Consider the following 27505-nt stretch of genomic DNA (forward strand, 5'->3'; position numbering starts at 1 on the left):
GAACTTATTTTTCAAACACAAGATGATTTAGACCAACAATTGCATTAAACCATGCCATAGGAACTAAAAGCACTGTGCTGAAATTGTACAAAACATGTGAGCGCTCAAACTATGACGTCTGGCCGCATGCGAGTGATGCAAACACTACGAGTGGGCTTCACCAACCTAAAAACTCAAAGTCCTAAAATTTAAACTTTCAATCTATACAGAACTTGAATATGATGTGGATACAAGAATTCTCTGAACAAAATTTTGAATTTCACAACTACTTTGGGTTCACATCCATCTAATAAAAATCGTTTCTTGATGACCAATTTTCCATGTGGATTTTGTAAAATTGCATAAAACTACATATTCAATCAATCGAACATGTAAAGATATTAACATCACATATAAGCATTATGACAGAGACAAAAACAGCAATTTATCAGCTATAAAATTCTCACGAAAATTTCATGATCTGCATTTGAAAAAATGCCTCCGAGTGCTATAACAAAGCACTCAAAAGAAAAACTTGTTACTTCCATTTCCTTTTTGTCCCTTGCTTCCCGGCCTTCCCTCTTTTATTAGAGCCTTTAGAGAATGAATTTCTCATGGCCTTTTGCTGCCGTGATTTTTGGATTTGCTTCACATCTCGAAGCTCAGATGACAAGTTTGAGTTAGGAACCAGATTTGCCCTCTTTTGTCTTTTGAACCCTCTCTTGTTTCCTTGAATATGCTTATTATCTCCTTCAACAACACATGGAAAAAAATTAGCAAAAGAATATTTACAAGGCAAGGGAAAATCACAAGAAAACTGCAACTATCCATGAATCCACCGTAGTGCTTCTAGAATTGCATACCATCATGCAACAATCATATAATTATACCACCTTAATTATAATTATAATTATATTTTCTTTCAAAAAATAATCATATAATTATGTAAAAATACCATCTTTGAAGCAAGATTTCTGAAATATAACTCAGCATGATACTTGAAGCATCATACCTAAATTCAGTGGTGCTTGTGTGTGAAGTCTCTCAACAAACATTACTTTGTCAACGTGCAAAATATAATGGATACAGAGGGGCATGCTTATTAAGGTTGTTTAGTCGGTATTTATTCTTGGACCTGCCAGTCATAAATAACTCTGTCTAGTGTTTCCTTTTTCATCAAACCTTTAAGTTTCAACTGTAACTATGGCCACCATAGATTTGACACTTTTGAATAACCCACAAACCTTGTTAAGCGAATAAACCAATTTATTTACCATGGTTATCTTGAGTTATTGATTATGAGTTTAAAACCCAACTCTTGAGTAACAATTGAGTTCAAAATTATCATATTGACCTCCTAACAACGGGTTCCTTTCATCCCTCATGCTCAAGAAAAACTATTTTTGTAGCTTTAAAATATCCGAACGTCAGATTGTCACTAAATATATGAGGACCACCAGAGAGGCAATGTTTCTATTAGCTGATGATTTTGTTGTTGGCGACAATGCCAATAGGGATGACTTAAATGTGTGCAATAAAAATGGACATTGATTGTATTTATAAGGCCAATAGGAACTTTTATCAGAATTGGTTACCAAAAATGGTAAAAAACGATCAAAACATCATCCTACCAAATCTTATGATAGATATCTAGATAGATAGATGTCTCTTAAAGGATGTCAATAAGTTCACTGAATACTGATCTTCCTATCATTTTTTGAGATAGCATGGTAATCTCATAAACTAAGGACTGACACAATAGGTATCTTAGCCAATTTTCAAAAACTTTTCCATTACTTATTCATGATAACCCTTATATCCTAAAGCACAATCATGCTGGTCTGAAAATAATATTGTTCATGTTCTTTCTTTATAGAATTAAGAAAAGAAAAAGTGCTTTTCTCTCGAAAAGATGTGATAACTTAGAAAAGGTTCTAAAATTATAGCAAGAGGTTAAGAAATAACCCATTGTTATTTTTTCAAATTCTTTCTCAAAAAAATTGGCCTTTCTAGAAGTTTTCAAAAAACATATAGTCAAGATACCTTTAAAATTATTGTATACTAACATTATAAAGATAAATTCCTTTTACCTTTCTAATTCACCAAAGTGTCCTATATTATTTCATTTAAAGAACTTACAAAAACATGATGCCAAAATACTGGTGTTTATATTTGAGCTTTAATTTACAATAACATTAATAAAATTGCCAATGACAACTAACAAAAGATACAGTATGACATTTGGCAAATTGTCACATAAAAGAACTACATCTTCGTAAACATATTTCCCCACAAACATACAAACACACGTGCATACCTTCTAAGCCTTTCTCATTGCCAATGACAACTAACAAAAGATACAGTATGACATTTGGCAAATTGTCACATAAAAGAACTACATCTTCGTAAACATATTTCCCCACAAACATACAAACACACGTGCATACCTTCTAAGCCTTTCTCATTGCCACGCATTCCATCGTCAGGCATTCCATGAAGCGAAACTTTTGTATGTGATTTTTGTTTCCACTTTTGGTATAGGCCATTCCTTCCCTTGTGTACTTTAGCCCCGCTCTCATTTTTTATCTGCATGTCAAAAAATGTTCAAAGGGGTAAGTAAATCACACAAGTTTGCAAGGCTTCGTTCTTCAATTAAATGGTGGCCCTCTAAAAATAATATTAACATATTTGTAATTCATTTTTTACTTCAGGATTGCTTTGTATCATATTTAGCCAAAAACTACTTATCAGTAATGTGGTGTGCCTTTTATTGATTCGTAACATTTTAAAACATTAAAGCAACATATGTTCCAAAAAAACATAGAACAGAAGGCCTTCACAAATAAAAGCAAGGAATACAGTCCAAATAACTTTGCACTGCATTAATAAGTTGAAAATACTTTCAATATTAACATTGCCCACCTGCAACACGGGTGCGGCAAAATTCAGGATATGATCAATAAACCCTAGGTGTGGTCAACCCGCACCCATGATTATCTTTGTCCAAAATGGACTCAATCAACTTTGACTGAGTCCATTTTGGTCCAATTTTAAAAAAAATTATTTTTTAATTTATTTGGGAGGGGGGAGAGATTAAGGCACTCCTCCTCCTGCTCCCCTCCCCCCGACCCCGACCCCGACTCCTCTTGCTCCCCATCCTCTCCTCCTCCTCTCCAACGATGATAAAAGCGGCTTTTAGGTATGTCTCCCTCTCTCTCCTCCTCTCTTTCTTCTTCTTCCTTCCCCTTTCATCTTTCTTCTTCTTCCTTTTCGACCTCCTCCTCTCTTTTTCCTCCTCTTCCTCCTGTCTTTTTTCTTCCTTCTCCTTCTCCCTCATGTCTTTCTTCTTTGTTCTTCCTTCTCCTCCTTCCTTATGTCTTTTTTCTTCCTTCTCTTCTTCTTTTTCTTCTTCTTCCTTCTTCTCCTCCTTTCTTTCTTCTTCTCCTTCCTCCTCTCCTCGTTGGCACAAGGACCAAACTCAGGCCTACTGGTTCGGCTCTGGTAAACCTAGGCCTGAGTCCGGCTCTGGTGAACCCAAGCCTGCTGGGTTCGACTTTGGAGAACTCAAGCATGCTCTAGGTTCGACTTTGGTGAACCTAGGCCTACTCTGGGTTCGACTTTGGTGAACCAAGGCCTACTCTGGGTTCAACAAAACCAAACCCAAGCCTGCTAGGTTCGGCTTGTATTCGGCTTTGGTGAACCCAAGCCTAGGTACAGCAAAACTGAACCCAGGCTTGTTGGGTTTAGCTCTGGTGAACCCAGGCCTCGATTCAGATATGGTAAACTCAGGCCTGAGTTCACCAGAACCGAACCCAAGCTTGGGTTGGGTTGAGTTAGGTAAGCTTTAGTTTTTTATGAATTTTATTTTAATAAAAAAAATATTTTTTTGGTTTTAAAGACGAGAATGGCAGATAAAGGGAAAGGACTTACGAACAAAAGGAAAGGAATTTTGGTATCCTCATCTCCACGTGCAAGTTTTGTTGCTTGTACAAGTGCTAGTGTTGCTAGTAGTGATTGTGGTAGTGTTGGTTATCGTTCTCGTGCTTCATCATATAATGATGAGCCACTATGGGCACATGTGAAGAGGCTTGGAGAAGGTGTTGGAAATATAAGATTTCGGGACAAGCTTTGTGAGGGAGTTTTTGTTGGGTCTTAGACAAGAGTTAATGCTCATTTGTTGAAAGTATTAGGACATCATAACATTTCAAGATGTAAAAGAATTGATGAGACAAGACAAAAACAATACAAAAAAATACAAAATGAATATGAGAAGAGAAGGAGAATGAATGATTCTTGTGCAATCAATGTGCCCCTTTCAAGTCACCAAGAAGATGCTAAAAAAAAAGAAAAAGTGAATGTAGAAGGTAGAGAAACGATATATGCATCATTCAATACATATGAAAGGGAGGATTCGGATAGAAAAGTAGGGAGGTATTTTTATTCTAGTTCACTTCCATTTAATGCAGCTAGAAATCTTTATTGGAAGGATTCAATTACTTCACTGGCAAATTATAACTTGAGTAGTTATGTACCTTCAAGCTAAAAAAAAACTACGAACGACAATTCTTGCAGAAGAAGGCAAATGTTGAGATGTTAACAAGAAATTAAAAAAAAATGATGAGAACAAAACAGAGTTACCAGTCGAGGAATCGGGAGCGGGAAGCGATACGGGAAGCGGGAGCGGGAAGCGAGGCACTTTCAAAAATTTAGGAAGCGGGGGACCACTTAGAAGAAAATTCTGAACCGTCTCGAAAGCGACCTAGGAAGCGAACGGAAAGCGACCTAGGAAGCGAACCGAAAGCGACCTAGGAAGCGAACCGGAAGCGAGGGGAAAGCGAAAAAATGGGGAACTGATTAATTTCATTGTTTCTTTGTTTAATTGGTCAGTATTCTTAAAAGCAGATGATGCCAATATATAAATGTTAAGTATTTAAAAGGATTGTTTATAGAAGTAATAAAAGTAAGTGATGAGAAAGTAGTGCAGATCATCACAGAAAAAGCTCTAGTTTGTAAAAGTGCAGCATTAATTTTGGAGATTAAGTATCCTCACATTTTTTTGACTCCCTGTGTAACACACAACTTGAATCTGACCTTCAAGAGCATATGCAACCCAAAAGAGGAAGAAGATTTGTCCGTATATGCTTTATTTTCAGGGATTGATGGATTAGAAAAGATGTCAAAAACATTAAGAATTTTGTTAACCACCATCAGGCGAATGTCATATTTAATAGGCATTTTAATATAAAATTGTTAAAGGTTGTTGAAACACATTTTGTATCCATGGTGAAAAGAATTAAAGAAGTAAAAAATGCTTTAATTAACATGGTGACCGATGATAACTGGGCATTCTATCGTGCTAATGATGTTGCCAAGGCCTAAGAAATTAAGAAATGCATTATTGATGATGAGTTTTGAGATAAAATCATGTACTTCCTTAAATTTGCACAACCTATTTGGGAAATGCTGAGAGAATTTGAGAATGAGCACATGCTTCACAAAGTTTATAAAATGTGGAATAATATGATTGAAAAAATTCAAATTGCAATTTTTAAGCATAAGAGAAAATATTTTGCACTTGATGATTTAGGAATTTATAATTATATACATTCAATTCTAGTGAAAATATGGGATAAGAGCAACACTCATTTGCATTGCATGACGCATTCTCTCAATTCCAAATATTATGGAAAGTGAAGAAGGAGGTGTTGGTCGTGTCCCTCCAAATCTAGACCCAAAGCTATAAAAGCATAAGAATATATGTATAACAAGACTTTATCAAAAACAACATATTATAAAGCAAGCTACACAAGAGTTTGAAATATTTTTCTTTGAGAGGTTATATGAACAAACATTATTAGCGAGAGAAGGAGGATATAGATTATATCGCATAGTGATCAACATATGAATCAAAAACACCTCTTCTCCAGCGTCTTGCATTGAGATTGTTATCTCAGCCAACTACATCAAGTTGTGAAAGAAATTGGATCACATATGCTCAAATCCATAACATCAAGATAAACAAACTCACCAACAAAGGTGCAGAGAATTTAGTCTTTGTTTATTATAATCTTCAATTACTTTCGCAAACCAATGAGAAATACAGGTATTAATTGCTCTCTTAGTTATTTGACTATTTCTTAGTTCCTTCATTTAAATATGCATGCATTTAACATTTTTAAATTTTAATTGAAATGCAAACAAGGATCATCCAAATTTTGGGATATAAACCCAGAAGAGTGTGACTTGGAGGAGCATGATTTCACCACTATAAACATGGACTTAACTGAGCTTACTCTTCTTTATTATGATGAACTTGATGATGAAATAGAAAATTATTAAGATCATTACCTCATCGTCATATATATTGTGTATGATATACTTTTGGTATGCAATTATGCATTGTTTGCTTCTTTTATTTGTATAATTTACTTTTTTTTTGCTTGACTTCTTATTTTTTGAATTCACTTAGTGTAACTATATTATATTTAGGTTGATTTAATTGTGGTGTTATTTTTTATTGATGAGGAATAACAATTGTAGATTGTTAATTTAATTTATTGCATAAATTTATGCATGATGAATTGATGATATGATAATTGTTTTTATTTCATTCGTGTTAATTTGAAACCATTAAAATTTATATATATAGATGAGAGAGAATCGTTTATGGTGGTTTGGACATATTCGGCAAAGGCCTAATGATTCTCCAGCTATGTCACATGGGTGCGGGTACGGGCGCGGGTGTGGGTGTGGGGATTCGGCACTTCCAAGAAACCCGGGTAAGGGGGTGCGGCAGGGGCAAAAATGTAAATATATATATATATATATATATATAAAAGGGAGAGAGAAAATCCTTTACGAAAAAAGGATTTGAAAAGCAGCTGACAGGAGCTGTCAGCAGTTGTCAACAGCTGACAGCTCCTGTCAGCAGAGAAAACCTTTTATGAAAAAAAGGAGCTGACAGCAGCAAAAAGGAGCTGATAGCAGAAAAAAAAATTTAAAAATTCGCAGCTCAGCTGACAGCTCCTGTCAGCAGAGAAAACCCTTTACGAAAAAAAGGAGCTGACAGCAGCAAAAAGGAGCTGTCAGCAGAAAAATTTTTTTAAAAAAAATTGCAGCTCAGCAGCTAACAGCAGCTGTCAGCAGAAAATTTTAAAAAAAAAATTCGCAGCCCAACGCACCCAGGATCGGGTTGACCACACCCGGTGCCGCACCCGCTCCCGCGTCGAGTCGCGTCGATGCGGGTGCGGCACCCTGCTAGTCGAATCCCTGTGACATAGTTCTCCAGTTAGAAGGATGGAGAAATGGGAAAATATATTAGTTAAAAGAGGTCGGGGTAGGCCTAGGAAGACTTGGATGGAGATGATAGGAAAGGATATGAATGCTTTGAACCTCACCGAGGACATGGCATTGGATAGAAATGATTGGAGGAGAAGGATTCATGTGGAAGACCCAGAATGATTTTCTTTTTTGGTTCATATCGCAGACCCCAATTGTTTTGGGATGAAGGCGTAGATGTTGTTGTATAAATATACCCTTCCCTCACCCCTGCACCCAAGTTTTTTTAAAGTGCAGCATTGCCGCATCCACACCTGCATCTATGTGACATAGTTATCCATATCTTCAACATAATGTGCACTAGAAAGATGCAAGAGGTAAAAAACTTGGAGAAAGTTAATCGCGAGTAGGCTAATGTGATTTGCATGCATTTAACATCAAAATCCACATGGTTTTCTTAAAATGTCATTCAAAAGAATTCCAAAATAAGATATTTAAAAAGAATGAATGAATGATGATGATAATAAAAACTTTAGAAATTCCTGAGAATAGTACCTTCCCAGAGGCTGTGACATGCTGCCCATTATTCAACTTTACATACTTTTTACTCCTCTGCATAAATCAAACTTCAAATTGAAAAACACAATGAAATAATGAAGATCCTATAAGGAAATGAGTTTCTGAAACTATGCATACCTTATCCCAGTGGTACACAGATTTATGCTTTTGCAAACCACTACTGTCATCTGGAACCAGATCAAGAACAGCAGCTTCTAGTCTGCAAGCATAAAAAACAGTTGGCAATTTGCAGAAAAAAGCTATGAAAGTGCTCACCATTAGAAGAGATTAATGCAATGCCTTCTATGGTGATAACAAGTCTTATGGTATCGTACAATAAGTACTATAAACATAAAGCATATAAAAATGATTTTTGCATCTTAGACTAACTCTTTACAGTACATGTAAGGATATGCTTTTTACAGCATTGATTTAAATGATGCACTCTAAATTCTTTAATCTTATTTTGTTACTAATGAAGTATCAGAATCACAGTAGATCATGAATTTTAAAACTTTGTGCTTATTTTTGCATTCTTTACCGTATTTTCTTTTCCTTGAGAAATTGTTTTTCAAGTTTCAAGAATCATTATGATGTGTTTGGTTTTAAAAACATCATAAGAGATGAACTACAGGGAGAAATCAATCAGCCTTGAGTCATACGAGAAGAAATTCTCACATAAAACACCCTGTTCAACAGTCATGTTCATGTACAAGTTTCTAATGTCCTATGTGCTACGCCTCAAGCAACAAGGATTGTTACCCCGTGACGTGAGAGCTGAACTCATAAACAAGCAATAACATGTACTAGTTGTATTATCAGGTATGAGTTTCTAATAACAACTGTGTTAACAAGCCCATTACGCAAATATCAGCTATTAGGTAACAATACCAAAAACAATAACAAATCCAAAAAAATGGATGATAGTCTTAATTTTATCAGATGTGCAGCATTTTAAAGAAGAAAATTGAATGCATGGTAGACCAGAAAATAGGTAACCAGGAGTTTTCACAAGCTTTACATTACCTGTTTGATTCAAAACCTTGGTTGTCTCTTACTGAGAGCCCTGCTTCTAGATACTGAAAACAAATTAAGGTAAGATTATTCATCTTTTCTGACTAAACACGTAGCAAAGTAATTGAGTAGGGTTGGAGTCTGAATAGATCAAATGTGCAGAATAGATGCTATTTGAAATAATAAAGATGTATAAAAGGGCCTGCAAGAAGAGGTGTAAATCTTTCACAATAAGCAATTTGTATGTCTCATGTAGAAGAGTCTAACCTGATTCGTCGGCACAGGACTTATGAAGTATTCCTCATCCTTGAAGCTCTTTCCAAATTTAGAACCATCAAGATCTTCAGGAAATGGTTGGAATAGTGCATCAGTATCACATATCATAAATTTCATCTATATTACCAAATAAGGTATTTTAAAACGGATGTTGCCATATCAAAATCACAACCAAAACATGGAAAAAGAAACGAATCTGAAACTGATAAGGAAGAGCAGCACAACACTTCTCACTTATAGTCCATCATCAACTCATATACAACTATGCACACATCAAGTCAACTTAGCAGTAAGTACTGGAAAAATAATGGTGACAGTATATATGCATGAATTTGTTAAATAGCAATTTCCAAAACTACTAGAAATACTAAACAAGGATTGACTCTAGAGTGTAATTTTGAGTGGATATAGTACACAACATCTTATAAAAATGTTCAAAAGCATACATTTGTTGAAAATTAGTAGTTCAATTAAAATATTCAGAACATCAGGAAAGTGTGCATTTGCACATATAAGCAACAGCATCTGATGGCCTGTAACTGATAAGTAGATCCTTCCCTACTTTGATTGATAGAACCCTATGTAACTTGGACACTGACACAAGTGTCGGATACAAAGTTTTAGACATGTCAAATTAAAAAATTAGATACATAGAAGCTGCTCTCTCTCTCTCTCTCTCTCTCTCTCTCTCTATATATATATATATATATATATATATATATATATAGATAGATAGATAGATAGATAGATATAGATATATATAGATATAGATATATATTATGTACCTGTGTTTATCCCATCACATGGGTACAGGTACGGTTATGAGTATGTAGGGAAAGACACGGCAATTTTTAAAAAAATGAGGGTATGGGGACATGGCTATATATATAATGTTTGGGCCTGGATCAGGTGTGGATCTATATTACGGTCCATATCAGAAATTTAAAAAAGGAAAAAGAAAGTCCCTCTAAGGGGTTTGAATGTAATTTAAAAAAAGAGGGGGTTGGGCAGAACAATTTTTTTCTCCAAGAATTCGGAATAAATCAACAGGTGCTGGAGTATAGAGCTTTCCATGGCGGTTGCACTTTATCAGCATCTAGGATATTTTTATACCATTTCTGAAAAGAAAGTGAAGTAAATGAGGGGAAAATATTTTCAGAGTAAAAGCAAAAAATTGGAAGCACTAGAGTTTCTCAAATCTAAGTAAGCATTACAACAGGATACCGTTGTTGTTGGTTGCATTCTTTCAGCATATGAATTCATAAGAGGATCCATTGCACCACTTTCAGAACAAACTTGAGCCAAAGATTCATCTACGCCAAGTTCGATCAGATTTTCTTGGTATTCTACCAGGGCATGTCACAATTAATTAGGTGGCAATAGAAAAGTTTCAAGAACTCCTTAACATTCACCAAAGCATGTAAGGGGGTCCTTGGATGATATGAAGAAAAACATGTTTTTTTCTGAAAATCTAATAATGAAAAAAACTAGAGTAAAAGCTGAAAGCCCAATTTTGTTGTTTGGACGACAAGCAGTTAGCTTGATTTTAACTATTTGTGGTTTGGATGATAATCAATTGTGTTTCATAATAAATTTTCCAACATAACTTATATATTTCAGAAGCATGGAGACACTAAAAAAAGTATCCTTGTAGAAATCAAAATACTCTAACTACCATTTCTTTAAAGATAAAGACTGCTTAGTGAAAACTACCATTCTAAATTTCTAATATAACTTGCAATCATTACATTCCAACAATGAAACTCCTTTGAGGCATTTCACCAAACATTCTCCAAGCAACCTCAACTCTCTCAAGCTTCATAACACCTACTAACTCATCTCTCCCAAATTTCATCAAACAACAGTTTTGAATGTTCCATCACCTTCAATAGTACCAAATATTTTATATGTTCTCATAGAAGCTTTCAAAAGACTGTAGTTATGCAGAGTTTTAATGCAATTTTCATGGAATTCATGCGAAACATTTTGGATATTTTTCAATTTATCCACATATTATGTGGTTTTAAATTTTTAAAGAGTGTAGTAAATTGAGAAAACAATGACATATGTGGCTATACACACATGTGTGTAGTATATACAAACACATTATATTATACATATACATATATAAATATAGATAGATGGATAGATGGAAAGGCAGACAATGATATATACAATGCATATCTACATGGATACCTAAATACAGGGATACATAAATCTCAAAAAAATGTTGGAAAAATTGTGGCAAAGTTCAGAAGAAAGACAAACAGAAAGGAAAAGGGTAAATTAACTTTTTAAACTTATCATTGAGTATGTCTACTGGTATTATATGAAATAACATGATAATATCAGGATGAATTTGAAACTATAGATATTTAAAAATTCAACAGTATAATTAAAAAATTTCATTCTGGAAAGCTTAGGTGAAAATCTATGTCACAGGGATTCGGCTATACAAGTGTGTAGTATATACAAACACATTATATTATACATATACATATATAAATATAGATAGATGGATAGATGGAAAGACAGACAATGATATATACAATGCATATCTACATGGATACCTAAATACAGGGATACATAAATCTCAAAAAAATGTTAGAAAAATTGTGGCAAAGTTCAGAAGAAGGACAAACAGAAAGGAAAAGGGTAAATTAACTTTTTAAACTTATCATTGAGTATGTCTACTGGTATTATATGAAATAACATGATAATATCAGGATGAATTTGAAACTATAGATATTTAAAAATTCAACAGTATAATTAAAAAAATTCATTCTGGAAAGCTTAGGTGAAAATCTATGTCACAGGGATTCGGCTAGCAGGGTGCCGCACCCGCGTCGATGCGACTCGATGCGGGTTCGGGTGCGGGTGCGGTCAACCCAATCCTGGGTGTGTTGACCGCACCCAGGGTCATTTTGGTCCATTTTTTGGATTTTTTTTTTAAAAATTGCCCTACGAAATGGGCTGCGGAATTTAAAAAAAAAATATCTGCTAACAGTTGCTTGATGCTGCTCTTGTTTTATAAAGGGGCACTTGTGTCCACAACATCCTACGAAATGTGACGTTTCGCGCTTCCGAAGCGCGCTTCCGAAGCGCGCTTCCCCTTTTAGCTAGGCGCTTCCGGTAACCCTGTGTAGACCTCTCTTTTCCACATGTCAAATCCTATGTCACATGGGTGCGGGTGCGGGTGCGGGTGCGGGTGCGGGTGCGGGTGCGGGTGTGGGCGCAGGCGCAGGCACGGGTGCAAGGATTCGGCACGTCCAAAAAATCCGGGTGCGAGGGTGTGGCAGGGGCAAAAATGTAATATATATATATATATATATATATATATATATATATATATACACCGTAGGTTCCCCCGGCGCGGGTCGGGGTCCAGTTATCGACCCAGCCTGTTGTGTTCTGCTGACTGTCATGATTCAATCATGTCTGAAAATCCCTGGTCTTCACGGAAAAAAATATTAGCAAAGGTTTGATGTGGTTTGTTGGAGAGAGTCTTTACGAGGCCTACGGCTCCACTGCCACGCCACTGCCTAGGGTTCTTCAAATTTCATTTTATATACAGTTGCACACAGATGACAGCTAAAAGAAATTTATTGGATTTGACATGTGGAAAAGAGAGGTCTACACAAGGCTACAACATCTCATCAGGAGAAAAGTGAATACTAATAGCCATTAAGGATACCACCATCATTATCATTTATTATGGAGAGAGAAAATCCTTGACGACGAAGGATCTGGATCGTTGAAGCCTTGAAGGATAAAGACTTCAAAAGGCTCTTGAATTTTGGTTTTAATTTTTGAGGAAGAAGATGGATCATCATTTCCAAGTTAACAGTGTGTTTTCCAACACTGTGAATTAATTGTTTGGAGGCAGGAATAGCATGGGAATCTGGGATGCCAACAAAGCTCGTGAGATGTTGTGGACACAAGTGCCCCTTTATAAAACAAGAGCAGCATCAAGCAGCAGTCAGCATATTTTTTTTAAATTCCGCAGCCCATTTCCTAGGGCAATTTTTTTAAAAAAATCCAAAAAAATGGACCGAAATGACCATGGGTGCGGTCAACACACCCAGGATCGGGTTGACCGCACTCGGTGCCGCAGCCGAACCCGCATCGAGTCGCGTCGATGCGGGTGCGGCACGCTGCTAGAGAAATCCCTTTGACATAGGTCAAATCCAATAAATTTCTTTTAGTTGTCATATTTGTGCAACTGTATATAAAATGAAATTTGAAGAACCCTAGGCAGTGGCGAGGCAGTGGAGTCGTAGGCCTCGTAAAGACTCTCTCCAACAAACCACATCAAACCTTTGCTAATATTTTTTTTCGTGAAGACCAGAGAATTTCAGACATGATTGAATCATGACAGTTAGCAAAACGCAGCAGGCTGGGTCGATAACTGGACCCCGCCCGCACCGGGGGAACCTACGGTGTGTGTGTGTACATATATATATATATATATATATATATATATATATATATATATATATATATATATATATATATATATTACATTTTTGCCCCTGCCGCACCCCCGCACCCGGGTTTTTTGGAAGTGCCGAATCCCCGCACCCATGTGACATAGGTGAAAATATTTGCAATACTTCTAAAATATTAGTGCATGTGTGCATGCACCACAGATACATATATAACCATACGAGACTATAGGTTTCATTTGAAGATTTGGTCAAGAAAAAGAATCACTAGCTTGTGTTTCTTAATTATTATTTTAGCCATCAAGTTCCCCCATAAGGATATCTAAACTTCAAAAATTTGTTATAATAATGCCAATTCTGTACTTTAACTGGCTGATGAACACCTTGTAAATCAATAAAACCAAGTGGTTGGATTTTCCAACTCCAAGAAAAGACACCGCTATCTCCTACCAGAAAAATACCTAGTTCTTCCCTTGGATTTGTTAATCTCACATAAAGTTCTTGCTTCAACAATTCAAAAGGGGAAAAACTATGTCACACGGGTGCGGGTGCGGGTGCGGGTGCGGGTGCGGGTGCGGGTGCGGGTGCGGGTGCGGGTGCGGGTGCGGGTGCGGTGCAATTTCAAAAAAAATGGATTTGGACACGGGGACTCGGCTATATATATGTATATATATTTTTAAAAATATATATATATAACAATAATAAGACTCGATCAAAGTTGTGCCCATTAAGGGACATGGCTATATATATAACAATAGTAAGACTCGGCTATATATATATTTTTTAAAAATATATAAAAAAATGAATTTTTTAAAGTTTTTTGCCCTAAAAATGGACAAAAATAGACTCAGTCAAAGTTGACCAAGTCCAAAATGTGGACGGACTCAACCCCGGTGCATTGACCGAGTCCGACACTTGGTTGACCATGTCTGCCCCGTGTCGAAAGCCGCACCCTTGTCGGGGCAACACGGGTGCGTCGACCCCCTAGCCGAATCCGTGTGACATAGGGGAAAAGCTTTTTAGTAATAATTTTGTATTCCCATTCTAAATCTCTTGTTCTAGCAAAGCATCGAAATTCTAAATTTTTCAACAGGCCTCAGAGTTTGCATCATCCTCCCCTCTTCCGGATAATCATAAGGTTATTGTACCACCATCAGCATGGAGAGTACAGATTAAGCCATCAACTCAATCGAGCTGCCTCACTCGCATTTGTAACATCCTCCCCCTATTTTTCTGAATGATCATAATGGTGCCACCATCAACCAATCAAGCTGGACTACAGAAGAATCATTCAGCATCTGCCAAAGTAGCACATTCCCATTTTGATTTTTTCCAGTTAGTCACCCAGTATAGCCACCAACACACCATTCAATTCAACTATTTCCCTCTGATCCAGGTTTTCAAAAGAATGCTGATACAGATCTTTACTCATCAGTATAAAGCAGAACGTACTAAAAGCCAGTGAGAATAGTGTCAATTAGAAAAACAGCATTTAAGAGCAGGGAAACCCACAAAGATAGGTAGTATAATCACTGCATAGCAAGTTTTCTCCTCTATAAAGTCAGATAGGTTTTTAAACTTCACAAGATTTTGAATTGCCTGGACTAAAATATGGTATTTCAACCAAACAAATTGGTGGCATGCATAAAGTGCTTGAAAAGTGGATCTTCAAGAACTCATAAGCTTCTGAATTCCATATAGCATATGTAACCCCTAAAAATTCAGAGGAGATTCTGGAGGTGTATGTATGTGTCTATGTATGTATGTATGTATGTATCTATGTGTATATATGTATAGAATAACATACCATTTGCCTTCCTCTTCTTGGAAACCTCAATCTCTGTCTGAGAATCCTATACAAGAAAACAAAAAAATATGAAACATCAGAGAGAGAGGAACAAGATCCAGCATGCAAATCAAAAAGAAAACCACAACCCCTATAAACCAAATTTAACCAATCAAATGAGCAGCATTTGTATAATGAACTCCAAAAACTAATTACATGTCATGAATCTGTAACAGTAATCTGACCAATATGTTATTTGGCAAAAGGAAATATAGTGCAGAACCTAAACTCTAGGCCAAGGTTTAAACATGGGTTAGTTTTACAATGAAGAATGACAAGGATTGTTAATGTTCATTGGTAGACTGCACGAGAGTTTAATGCTAGTAAGCCCTAGCCTCATGGCTTGCATAAATGGTGTCAAAATACATAAAGAGGAAATGATGTCTTCTGCATCTCCTTAGTCTACCATCTTTAGAAAAAAGGAAGTACAAAGACCAAAACCACTCTGCTTTGGTCAGGATGAACAGAAGTTCATTAACAATTGCAACATGCACACACGTACAAGAGACAGTAGGGCCTGTATTTGTTTCCACTAACACTCCCTAAGGACTTCAAGGTGCAACAGCTTTTAATTCATGGAGTGGTAGGCACTTTTGAACACTCCAAACAAATTTTTGACACTTGTTCTCGCTAAAGGACATTGATTTCTCAAGTTTAGCTTTAAGCTCCCTTTTCACACTTTGGTTATATGAACATACATTGTGGTTAATTTTCCAAATTTATTGACACTAATAGAATCCAAGATTTTATTTTGAAATAATCTGTTCATATGTTTGTATTAGTCATTATTCAAAGATTATCAAATGAACGAATAGTATATATAGGTATTTAATCTTCAACATATAACAATTATATAGTTTAATCTTTCTAATTTAAGGGTTTTCACAAAAACAGAAACAAAAAATAAATGAATACATAATTACACCCCTCACAAATTTAGGAATTCAATGGTAGTTCCATAAAATGTATCGCCACATTCATTTAAGTAATTTCATAAAAGAATAAAAGATGTATTCATTAGTTGTACTTTGAGAATGCAGAACATATTTTAATGTGCTCTTTTCATAATCTTACAAAAAATAAACTTAGCAGTGAGGAAGAAAATGCGGTGAAAACTTGTTAGCGTCCACTAAAGCTTGTCAATATTACAAAAAAAATGCATTACATGCATGCACGCATACACTTGCACAAACATGTATAAAGGAATATGTGGAACCCAACCTTCAACTAAAACATGGTTCCAGCCTCAACTTTTCAAAGATGGCAATTGGCATTAACTGCATCAAATGCATGAAATATGCTAGTAGGATGTGCCTTATTCAGCCATAGGTATTTAGTTTTTCCCATTAGCATTGAACAAGAAACCCTTAAAACCATCATTTTCTACAGGTTAAAGTTTCAGAGTTTATGTATGATTCAACCTTAATACACACATATATTCATACACATGTAAGTATGTAATATAAATTCAGGGAAATATCTCCTAGAAAGTACCATAAAAAATGTAAAAAAATTATACAACATAGAAATATTATATATCATGGACTCCAACATGGCAACCAAAGGTCCATGGCTAAATTAGAAACTATAATCTGATAAGAGGCGTGCCTTAGATGAAGATAGCCCACCAGATTTTTGTTGATGAACCTTGTTTATGATTTCTTCATGTACAGCTCGTTTCTTCTTCATCACATCAACCCATTGATTAGCAGGAACCTGCAATCACTTGAAAATTTATTACAGAATATTAAAATCTGTCAAAAAGATGATAGGATATGAAGCCACAGCCAATATATTTTTCTAAATGAACTAAAAACATATAATGCATATATGCCACTGTTCAAAAATAATCCTGAAAAAGATAAGCACAGATTAATTAAAAAATGTAGACACCCAGCTAGACTAAAGAAGGTTACCAAACATGTGTCAGATTATGATAGACAGCTACATACATACATGCATACATACATACATTACATATATTCTATAAATAAATAAATAAATACACACACACTCTGCAAAATCTATTGTTCATCAAGATGTTTCAGGACATTTTTAAATCATGTCAACTTCATGAATTTGAGCCATTGATTTTTAATGATCTATTTACTTTTTTCATCATCGACAAGATGTTCAACACGATCTATTTACTATTTACATGTGTTACTGTTTGATTTCAACAAGATGTTTTAGGAAATTTTTTTAAACAATATCATCTGAATGAATTGTGAACTGTTGATTTTTCAATATCTTGAGAACTGAATCACATGATGGATTGGAAATGATTAAGCCTACTAATTTGGCAAATAAATCATTCTAAATGTTTGGATGGTTAGATCCAACATTTGGTGGCACAATCCATGCAAACAAGAATGCATACTCCATATATTATTGTGGTTCAGATTCTTCAGAAAGACAATATATCTTCTCATACATACTAAGTATATATATATACACACTTACAAACATACATATATATAATTATGTATGTATGTATATATATATAGGAATTGGTTCCTCCTAACCGTCCATAAAGTGTGGACAGTACTGATTTTCAAAGTTCCAAGATATGTTCAGCATGATCTATTTGATAGGCAGTGGTTGATGGATCAAGCTTTTTTGAGGAAAAAATGTGATTTTATGAGCTTTAAAATTTATAAAAATTCTAAGCCATTGATTTTGAATCCTTATAAAAACCTGTTTGCATGCCATAATCAGATGATTCAAAAGCTGATTGCTACTAAAAAACTATCCAGATCACATTGTCCACACCTTCCTACCATTAGGAGGAACCAATCTCTCTCTCTCTCTCTCTCTCTCTCTCTCTCTCTCTCTCTCTCTCTCTCTCTCTCTCTATATATATATATATATATATATATATATATATATATATATATATATATATATGTGTGTGTGTGTGTGTGTGTGTGTGTGTGCATAGAGAGAGAGATTAAAATCTGTATAATTTTACTAGTGCATGAAGGAGCCCATATGGTGTCTTTAGGGACATTCCACTGCAGGTTCAACCATTAGAAGGATGAAAACAGTGAAAGTGTTTGAGCTGCTGCTATTCCAGAAAATAACTCCATCCACTATGTCCTTAATTGGTTTGACTTCTGCAAGAATATTCCTCAAATCCAACCAGTCAATAATCTCATTTTCTTTGAAACTCCTTTGACAGACATTCAACTGGCAATCCCCAACCTTACAATCCTGGTATTTGGTCAGTAAAAATAGCATGATATCTTGCTGTTAAACACCGGCCGTTTAGCCACCAATTTTTTTCAAAACTTAAATATTATACCATTTCCAATATGAGCCTGAATGTGCTTTTTGAAATCTTCCAAAAATGTTAGCCGTCCAAGCCATAGGCCTGAACCACAATTTCATATATTAGTACCTTCCCAACACCATGGCGCCCCCTCAATTTTGTATTTCTTGTAACCTTATTCAAGAAAACTCCTCACTATATAAGCATCACCACTAGTTTGCAATCAAAGCTCTAATCATAGGTTTCAGTCTCCTAATCCCAAGGCCACCAAGGTTGGTTGGGAGGGTGACTCTTTACCAATTGACAAGTTTTGTTTTCTTATTATTATAAAGGCCTTTCCAGAGAAATGCCATATCATCTTCAAATACTTTAGTTGTTTTGTTCGGATAGAGGAAAGAAGGTATATTGGATAACACATGTTTAACCATCAAAACAAGGCCTGCAAGCGATAAGAACCTTGACTTCCATCACTGAAGCTTCAAAGAAAACAGGGATTCTGTCCTCCAATTGCACCCAATGAGGAGCCTTGGTTTGACTCTTGACCAATGGCAGTCCCAGGTACTTGAGAGGTAGGATGCCATGTTTACATCCAAAGATGTTCTCAGCAACCTCATCTGTAGCTCGATCGGAATTGAATAGCAGGAACTCACATTTTGATTTGTCAACTGTTATGCACGAGATAAAAGCAATGGAGCAAAGGATAATCTATGCCCTGAAAATTTGAGATAAAGAAGCCTTGCCAAATAGCAAAATGTTATCATAGAATTGGATTAGAGAGATCTCCCACCGCGCAACTAGATCGGTGAGAAGAAACCCAATGCAGCTGCTTTCCTAAACAAAGCCACCAGACCCCATATTGCACTAAGAAAACCATAGATGACAAATAGCCCATGCTGTCATATAGACTCAACATTAGTATACAAAAAACAGTAAAAGTAAACGATGCCAAACACATCCCAACGGTTCTATTTTCAATGATTATATCTGTTCAAACAAAGGCCATTATGATAGCCTGACACCGTAATAAACTCTTTTGGATCTATGCAAAAGAAAGGCCTCTCACTCTTTAACTTTTTACAACTCATAGAATCACTCCTGCACAATTTACAGAATCTCTCCAGCATATAACTGATGTTTTGAAAGGTAGAAACTACCTCATCCTCCATAAACAAAAGCACAGAAAATTACAAATAGGTTATCCTTATCCAGCCATTGACCACCAGCCTCTCATAATGCATATATATTTCCTTCCTATATTGAAAGGCTTTCTTGTAAAATGACTTGCATGATATGCTTCAATATGGCAAAAGAACAATCATCGCTATTGTTGTGCCCATCATTGGTGGGGGCTTATTGCATATTTACACAGGACATAGTAGAAAAAAAATCTAAAATAAGAAATGCTTAACATATAACTACCGGTCAAATTTCAAAAGACGAGATATCCAGTGCTAAATATCAACTTTAGATGCAATTCTTGGGTTCCACCTAAATGAGGGAGAATGTGAATAAGAATCTAAGAATTTAAATAACGTAAGCATTGAAGCCTTGGTCTCGCTAATGCAAGTTACCTATATGACAATTTTGTCAAAGGAGGTATCTATGAAGTTTAGTGTGCATCATTGTTTCTACTATCTGATGGGTCAAAATAGTGAAACCATCATTAATATAATCAAAAGATTATGTTGAATGATATAATTGGAAGCCTACACATAAAACTAATATAAAATGTTGCCAATATAAATGCCGAAATAAATACAGTTGATATATTGACAGCTTTTGAGCATATATGCAAAATATGTTCAGCAATATATAATCATAAATCAAAATGCTTGATCCAGCAGAAATATGGCTAAAGCAAGAAGACATTACTTGCAAATGTTTCGCTTTAGCAGTTTCACCTTCAGCCTCCAAAATTGTCTGCTTTGGCCTAGCACATATACATTAAAAATTAGAAAATTTTCAACAAGGGTTTCCTACATCAACAAACATGTATGCATAGTATAATAAAGATTCAAAGATAAAAGAAGAAAATTTAGTTGAGAACCTTAAAACAATCTTCAAAAAATGGAAAATGGTCCAGTCCTTTTGTAAAACATGTTATACAGAGATGTTAACACTCACAAGTCTAAGATAGAACGAAGAAATAAAACATATCATGAGTGGTTGCATGCAACACTAACCTAAAAGCCTTTAAACGTTCTGAAAATGCCAATGCTGCTAACTCATGGTATTCCAGTTCTTTCTTAAAAATTGGATGCAACCCTTCACGAGGTAAATCTTTTGCTCTCTTTATGGATTCTCTAGAAGGTAGAGGCTTTGTCTTGGAGTATAACATAAAACCATTTGTGCATGCCTTTTGTAAGGAAATTAGTTCTGCACATCCATCAATGACTTGCCGAACTTTATCAGAAATGAGATCCAGAGTGTTTTGGCGAAAACGACCATAAACTGTTTCTCCACTTTCAATAGCTCTAACAATTTCTGAAAGGACTTCATCCTTGTCCCTGACAAGCTCTTCTTCAGTGGGTGCAGGCCTAAGAGGCTTAGAAAGGAACAGATGAAGATCCAAAAGGTAAGGCATATCTTCTGAGGTCATAAAAGAATATGCAGTACCAGTACGACCAGCCCGAGCAGCTCGGCCCACTCTATGGACAAAAATCTTCGGTTTGGGGGGAAAGTCCCAATTGATGACATTATCGAGCAAGGGAATATCAATACCTCTTGCAGCAACATCTGTAACCACTAACAACATTGTCTTCCTCGCCCTGAACCTCGCAAGATTGATTTTACGGGCATCATGATCCATATCACCGTAGACAACAGATGCATCTACACCCTCCTTCTTAAGAAGAACATTTAGAAACTCAACATGATGTTTTGTTGATACAAATATCAAAGTCTGCTGATCCGAGCTTATATGTTCTCTGACTAAATAAAGGAGAGAAGCATATTTTTCTTCTTGGCGCAATGTGAAAAACATGAGCTTGAGGTCGGGACTTATTTTTGTCTCTAGATCAAGTCGCACAAGTTGAGGGTCACGTAGCCCAGCCTTGGCAAATTCAGCAAGTGCACTTGGTAAAGTTGCACTGAAAAGAAGAGTCTGGCGATTCTCACTCAAGTGTCCAAGGATCTTGTGCAACTGCTCAGCAAAGCCCATCCCAAACAGGCAGTCAGCTTCATCGAACACAACATACTGTACCGTACGCAAGGACATGTCTTCAATCTCATCTAAATGATGCATGAGTCGACCAGGGGTTGCTATTATGATATCAGGATTCTGTGCTAATTCTTCAAATTGACTTTCCATACTATCACCACCAACCAATACACTTGTCCGAATGTCTGCATCATCAAAAGAGCAAATAAAAAATAAATATAAACTAACAAACTGTGTACCTGTAAAACAACAAACAACAATCATACAAAACCAAAGGGAGAAGGATAAACCACAATTTGTCTCTGACAATTTTCTGTGAACTTATTTAAGTGATGGTTTTGAGATGTTAATCTACAAAAATGAACATGCTGACACAGAATTTCTTTACTTATTCATCTATGAAGCTGTAAAAGAAGATGTCAGACTTGTGTGTATTACAAGAAATGCATTTATCACACTGTATACTTCTGTAAAAGGAAGAAAGATGAAAAAACCCAATAGATTTTCCCGTGGCATCCTAAATAGCGGACAAAAGAAATAGAGAGAAATAGGACAGGCAATAAATCTACAACCAAAATTATAATGCAAAAAGCAATAGCCAACTCACCAATCAATCATTTCCTGATATGAACAATCACAATTATCAAATATGTGATTGTTCATATCATTTCCTGGTATTCAAGATTTGTATTCTTTTAAAAAATAAGAAGGATAAAGTCAACAAAAAATCGTAAATGGAAGAAAAGAAAATCAAAGCATAGTTACCAATAATTCAGACTAAAACGAATAACTAACCAATGGTCACCCATACATTACTATATTACCAACATAATGCAACAAAAGAATAGGCCATTCGAGTGTGAGTTAAAAGTTCCCCATGATTCAGTTCACATGTTCCGTGTATAACCATACTCTGATTTAGTAATTACCACCAACATGGTTCAATTGCAATCAAAGAGCATAAAAACCTTTATTGACATCAGAATTTAGAAGTAAAATCACATAAAAGGACTAAATCGGTATCACGCAGTAATATCATACCTTGTTTCAATGGTTGCTACCAACATGATGCAATGGAAATAAAACACTAAGAGAAACAGGGACAGAGAATCTTATGGGCATGAGGAGCAAAACCATGAGAAAAGGATGAAGTAGGTGTCGGTGAAACCTGTATATCTGCCGAGCTCTTTGGTGAATTTGAAGGTCTGAAGGGCGAGGTCCCTCGTGGGGGAAAGGATGAGGGCTCTGACGCCGCCCTGGGGGACGTGCTCCTTCAGCTTCTCCAGCATGGGGACGAGGAAGGCGGCGGTTTTGCCGGAGCCGGTGCGGGCCATAGCGACGACATCCAAGCCAGCGAGGATGAGGGGCATCGTCTTGCGCTGGATGGGCGTGGGCACGCAATACCCCTTGCGTTTGATCCCACGGAAGACATTGTAGCTCAAAGAGAGGGACTCGAACCCTCCAGACTTGGTCGTCTTCTTCTTCTTATTCTTCTTCATCATCTCACCCAGTGTTGTGAAAAGCGTTGAGGCGTAGCGAGGCGCTCCACCAAAATCTGAGGCGAGGCGTAAGCCTCAAAGTTTTTTTTTTTAACTTAAAAAAACTATAAAAATATCTAAAATTATAAAAAAATAAAAAAATCTTTATTGATGAAGCAACAACCAACAGGAAATAAAAATTCTCAAATAAATACTGAAAAAAATATGAGATTAACATGTAAAAGTAACATTCATGCAACAACTTAATCTATGTAAGTATCTAAAAAATAAAACATGGGCATTCATTAAATTAAAAATCGTTTCACTTTCTACAGTTGCATGCTTTCTTGAATTAAAAAAAATAAAAAAAAAAAGATAAACATCGTACATCTGCGCATGAGCTGCAGCATAGAATATCAGTAAGCATACTTGTGGACAAAAAACAAATGAATTATTATTTTCTAAAAAGAATCAAAACTGCCCTGGAACTTAACACATAGATCACTTTCTGTCAATGTGCTTAATACATAAATTCAAAACTGTCATTAGGCTTAATACATCTATATCCTGCTATGTCACACGGACTCGGCTAAGGAGGTGCCGCACCCGAGTCGACACGCCCCGACACGGGTGCGGACTCGGGTGCGGCTTCGGACTCGGCCCGGACTCGGTCAACGCCGAGTCGAACTCGGTCAACGAGTCCAGGCCGAGTCCGTCCACATTTTGGACTCGGTCAACTTTGACCGAGTCCAAAAATGTCCCTAAAAAATCAATTTTTTATATTTTTTATTTAAAATATATATATATATATAAAAAGAGGCACAGACTGACTGTGCTGCAGTCACAGACTGTGAGTGTGCACAGTCACAGACTGTGCACAGTCGCACAGTCTGTGACTGTCCTGTGCACAGTCACACTGTGGCATTTTAAAAATAAAATAAAATTATATATATATTTTTTTTTTTGCCGAGTCCCCGTGTCCAAAAATTTTAAAATTGTGCCGCACCCGTGTCGCACCCGCACCCATGTGACATAGATATCCTGTCATGGAACTTAACATAAATAATTTTTTGTCAATATCCTTAATACAAAAATTCATCAAAACCGAAAACATGCAATCAATCAAATAAATCTAAGTTGAAAAATGAAATCCTATGTAATCAACATAGAACACAGTGTTGTGAAAAGCGTTGAGGCGTAGCGAGGCACTCCACCAAAATCTGAGGTGAGGCGTAAGCCTCAAGGCGCAAAGCGTAAGCTTCAAAAAAATATTTTTTTAAACTTAAAAAAATTATAAAATATATCTAAAATTATAAATAAATAAGAAATGCTTTATTGATGAAGCAACAACCAACAAGAAATAAAAAATATCAAATAAATACGGAAAAAATTATGAGATTAACATGTAAAAGTAACATTAATGCAACAACTTGATCTATGCAAGTATCTAAGAAATAAAATATGAGCATTCCAATGTTGTGAAAAGCGTTGAGGCGTAGCGAGGCACTCCACCAAAATCTGAGGCGAGGCGTAAGCCTCCAATTTTTTTTTAAACTTAAAAAAACTATAAAAATTATCTAAAATTATAAATAAATAAGAAATGCTTTATTGATGAAGCAACAACCAACGCGAAATAAAAAAACTCAAATAAATACATAAAAATATGAGATTAACATATAAAAGTAACATTAATGCAACAACTTGATCTATGTAAGTATCTAAGAAATAAAATATAAGCATTCATTCAATAAAAAACTAACATTAACACCAATGGAATGTTGTCACGTGCACAAATGAATGTAACTAATGCAAATGTATTTAATTCTAATATCTTTCATGTAGAAAAGCGCCACTGACTGGCCTGAAGCAAGGTCGTTCAAAATGTGGCCACTGAACCACCAACTCAATAAGGGTGTACCCACAAACGAAAGAGTTTGAGATGGGAGTTTGTAAAAATTTTGAAACATAGCACATGAGAACACCAATTTTTTTGACTTTTTAATCAATACACAAGAATAATTTTGTGATATTTTACTGCATCTTTTATACATTTCTATTGAAATAATTCAAAATATATATTAAAAGCTACTTTTTTATTCTTACGCAAAGAAACCGTCCCCATACTTGAGCTCCCCAACATTTCCTATGGAAAAAAAATATTAGTGCAGCTTTACCATCCAGCTATCTCATTCACCCCACTGTTAGGGATGGTAAGCGAACAGAGCAGCTGACTGCTCGGCTTAGTTGACTCCACAAATCTCATTCAGACTTCAGCTCAGTGAGCTGAGCAAGAAGCAAGAAGCAGTTCGTGCAATATAAGTGAAACGAGCACGATTAGGTTTATCATATGCCAACAAACATAAGAGTAAATGAACTGGTTATGCAGATATGATAAAAACAATGAGGTCACTGGTTCATTTTTTGTTGTGGCTTCTTGTAAAAAAACTAGTTCTGCTTAACAAGCCAACTCAGTTTTGGCTAGCTCGAGATTGTGCAAGCTTATGTTCAGCTAGGTTGTAATCGAACCAAGCCCGAACAAGGCTTTCAGTTTGGTTCGTTTACCCACTGCTCTTCTCTATAAACATTGGTACAACCAACTTCCCAACCTTGGTCTCAAGGTCTACGAAGGGGGTCGGGCCTGAGGGAGGCAGACACGAAGGAAAAAGAATGAAGGGGTCGGGTTACCTGGGGTATGGCTGCTTCCGGCATCCCAGCTGCTTCCGACGGGAAGGAGGAGGCCGATAAGGGAGAGACGCTAGAGAGGGACTGCGAGAGACTGTGAGAGAGAGGGAGAGGGGCTGTGAGAGAGAGAGAGGGAGAGAGAGAGACTGTGAGAGAGAGGGAGAGGGGCTGCGAGAGAGAGGGAGAGATTATGAGAGACAAGAGAGAGGGACTGCGAGAGATTAATTAGGGCCCCCGACCCTCGTTAGGGTCGGGGTTGGGGGCAAGATTTTAATTATGGTCAAATGAGGGTCAGCTTTGACCCTCATTTGACCATAATAACGAGGCGTGCGCGCCTCACTGTGAGGCGCACCTCGCCTCGAGGCGTACACCTCAAGGCCTATGAGGCGTACGCCTCTATGCATTTGCGCTTCAAGCCTGCGCCTCAAGGCACAAAGGCCCTCGCCTTGAGGCGAGGCACGCTTTTTGCGCCTTGAGGCGTGTTTTTAATAACACTCAATGATAATACGTACACAGGCAGGACACTTTCAACTCTTGGGCAGGACACTTTCCGAACCGGCTACTAGTCTGAAAATCTAAAATCTCAGAATGTAAGATCAGCAGTGTCATGCCCAGTTTGAACCTACACCCTAGTTTTTTATTCAGCTGGTAAGGTCTATGATTCAGAACAGTACCCAGACATCTGTTGACAGGGGGGTCCCTGCTGATCCTCATAACTTTAAAATGAACAACATCTAAAGTGCATTATGTAAATGTTTTAGATTTAAAGCATGCAGAATGTATGCTTAGGATATTTCAGGAACATAGGCTTAAGAGTGTCACTCTGGTTCCCCAACTGTCACCATTGCTCTCACGAACTACAAATGCAATTAAGATTTATTTTGATACGACTCATAACTGGTTTAGTCCAACCCTCAACACCTCAATGCAACTAAGAAAATCATAAACTTCATCAGACCCATGATATAAAATGACACTTCACGGTCCTGAAGTTATGGTGAACCAAGCTGTTGATATGAAACTTTATCATACATAAACAAAAATTTAACCCAACTGTTGCAACTTAGTATAAAACCCATGATCAAGACTACTGTAGTCAAATGAAAAATGTAAAAAAAACTATGCATAAAATAACTTAACGTTCATGAGTTTCAATCTATCAACATTCACGTACACGGGAATCAGATTTTCTTTAAGAGAATCGTGCTTACCCCTAAAATCGACCGATCAAACACCAAATTAGGCTAATCAGGTGCTTCAATACTGATTTCCTAAATTAATACATGCCAAACCAAAAACTGTGTAGAGCACGCATGTAAAATCAAGAATTTGCATTTACACAAGTTAAACCCTTTATTGCCGTTCGAGTTAGGGCTTCCCCCGTAACCCACCTCAACATGAACGAACACATTCAATACCTAACAAAAAGATTACAGAGATCCTACCTGTTCCGGCGAGGAAGAAGAGACTGCTGTGGTTGGGAGGTCGCTGGTGCCAGTGGTCCCGCCGCCGCGCACG

At 36.5% G+C, this 27505-nt stretch overlaps 1 protein-coding gene across 1 annotated transcript; it reads right to left on the bottom strand.

The window, feature by feature from the left end:
- Window positions 1–236: 236 nt before the first annotated feature.
- On the bottom strand, window positions 237–27505 carry LOC149827840 (putative DEAD-box ATP-dependent RNA helicase 29). Its single transcript, XM_090019680.1, has 12 exons — window positions 27433–27505; window positions 22996–23400; window positions 20851–22012; window positions 20540–20597; window positions 17005–17112; window positions 15358–15403; window positions 9097–9170; window positions 8842–8894; window positions 7954–8035; window positions 7813–7869; window positions 2427–2565; window positions 237–729 (listed from the first exon to the last, which is right to left on the bottom strand). The coding sequence occupies exons 2-12, from the start codon at window positions 23327–23329 to the stop codon at window positions 518–520; spliced, it is 2325 nt and encodes a 774-aa protein (XP_089875806.1). The 5' UTR covers window positions 23330–23400; window positions 27433–27505; the 3' UTR covers window positions 237–517.

This window comes from Nuphar pumila, chromosome 10 (genome assembly GCF_984573655.1).
Source record: "Nuphar pumila chromosome 10, dmNupPumi1.hap1.1, whole genome shotgun sequence".
NCBI lineage: Eukaryota > Viridiplantae > Streptophyta > Magnoliopsida > Nymphaeales > Nymphaeaceae > Nuphar > Nuphar pumila.

Bases quoted from the DNA above. Each gene is read 5' to 3' on its own strand.
- LOC149827840 (XM_090019680.1), bottom strand. From the start codon at position 23,329: ATGATGAAGAAGAATAAGAAGAAGAAGACGACCAAGTCTGGAGGGTTC. The intron at 17,113-20,539 runs GTAATGTCTTCT...AAGTGATTGCAG, and splicing joins CTAAAGCGAAACATTTGCAA to GTTCCTGCTAATCAATGGGT. The intron at 9,171-15,357 runs GTATGTTATTCT...CATTTCCTGAAG, and splicing joins CAAGAAGAGGAAGGCAAATG to ATCTTGATGGTTCTAAATTT.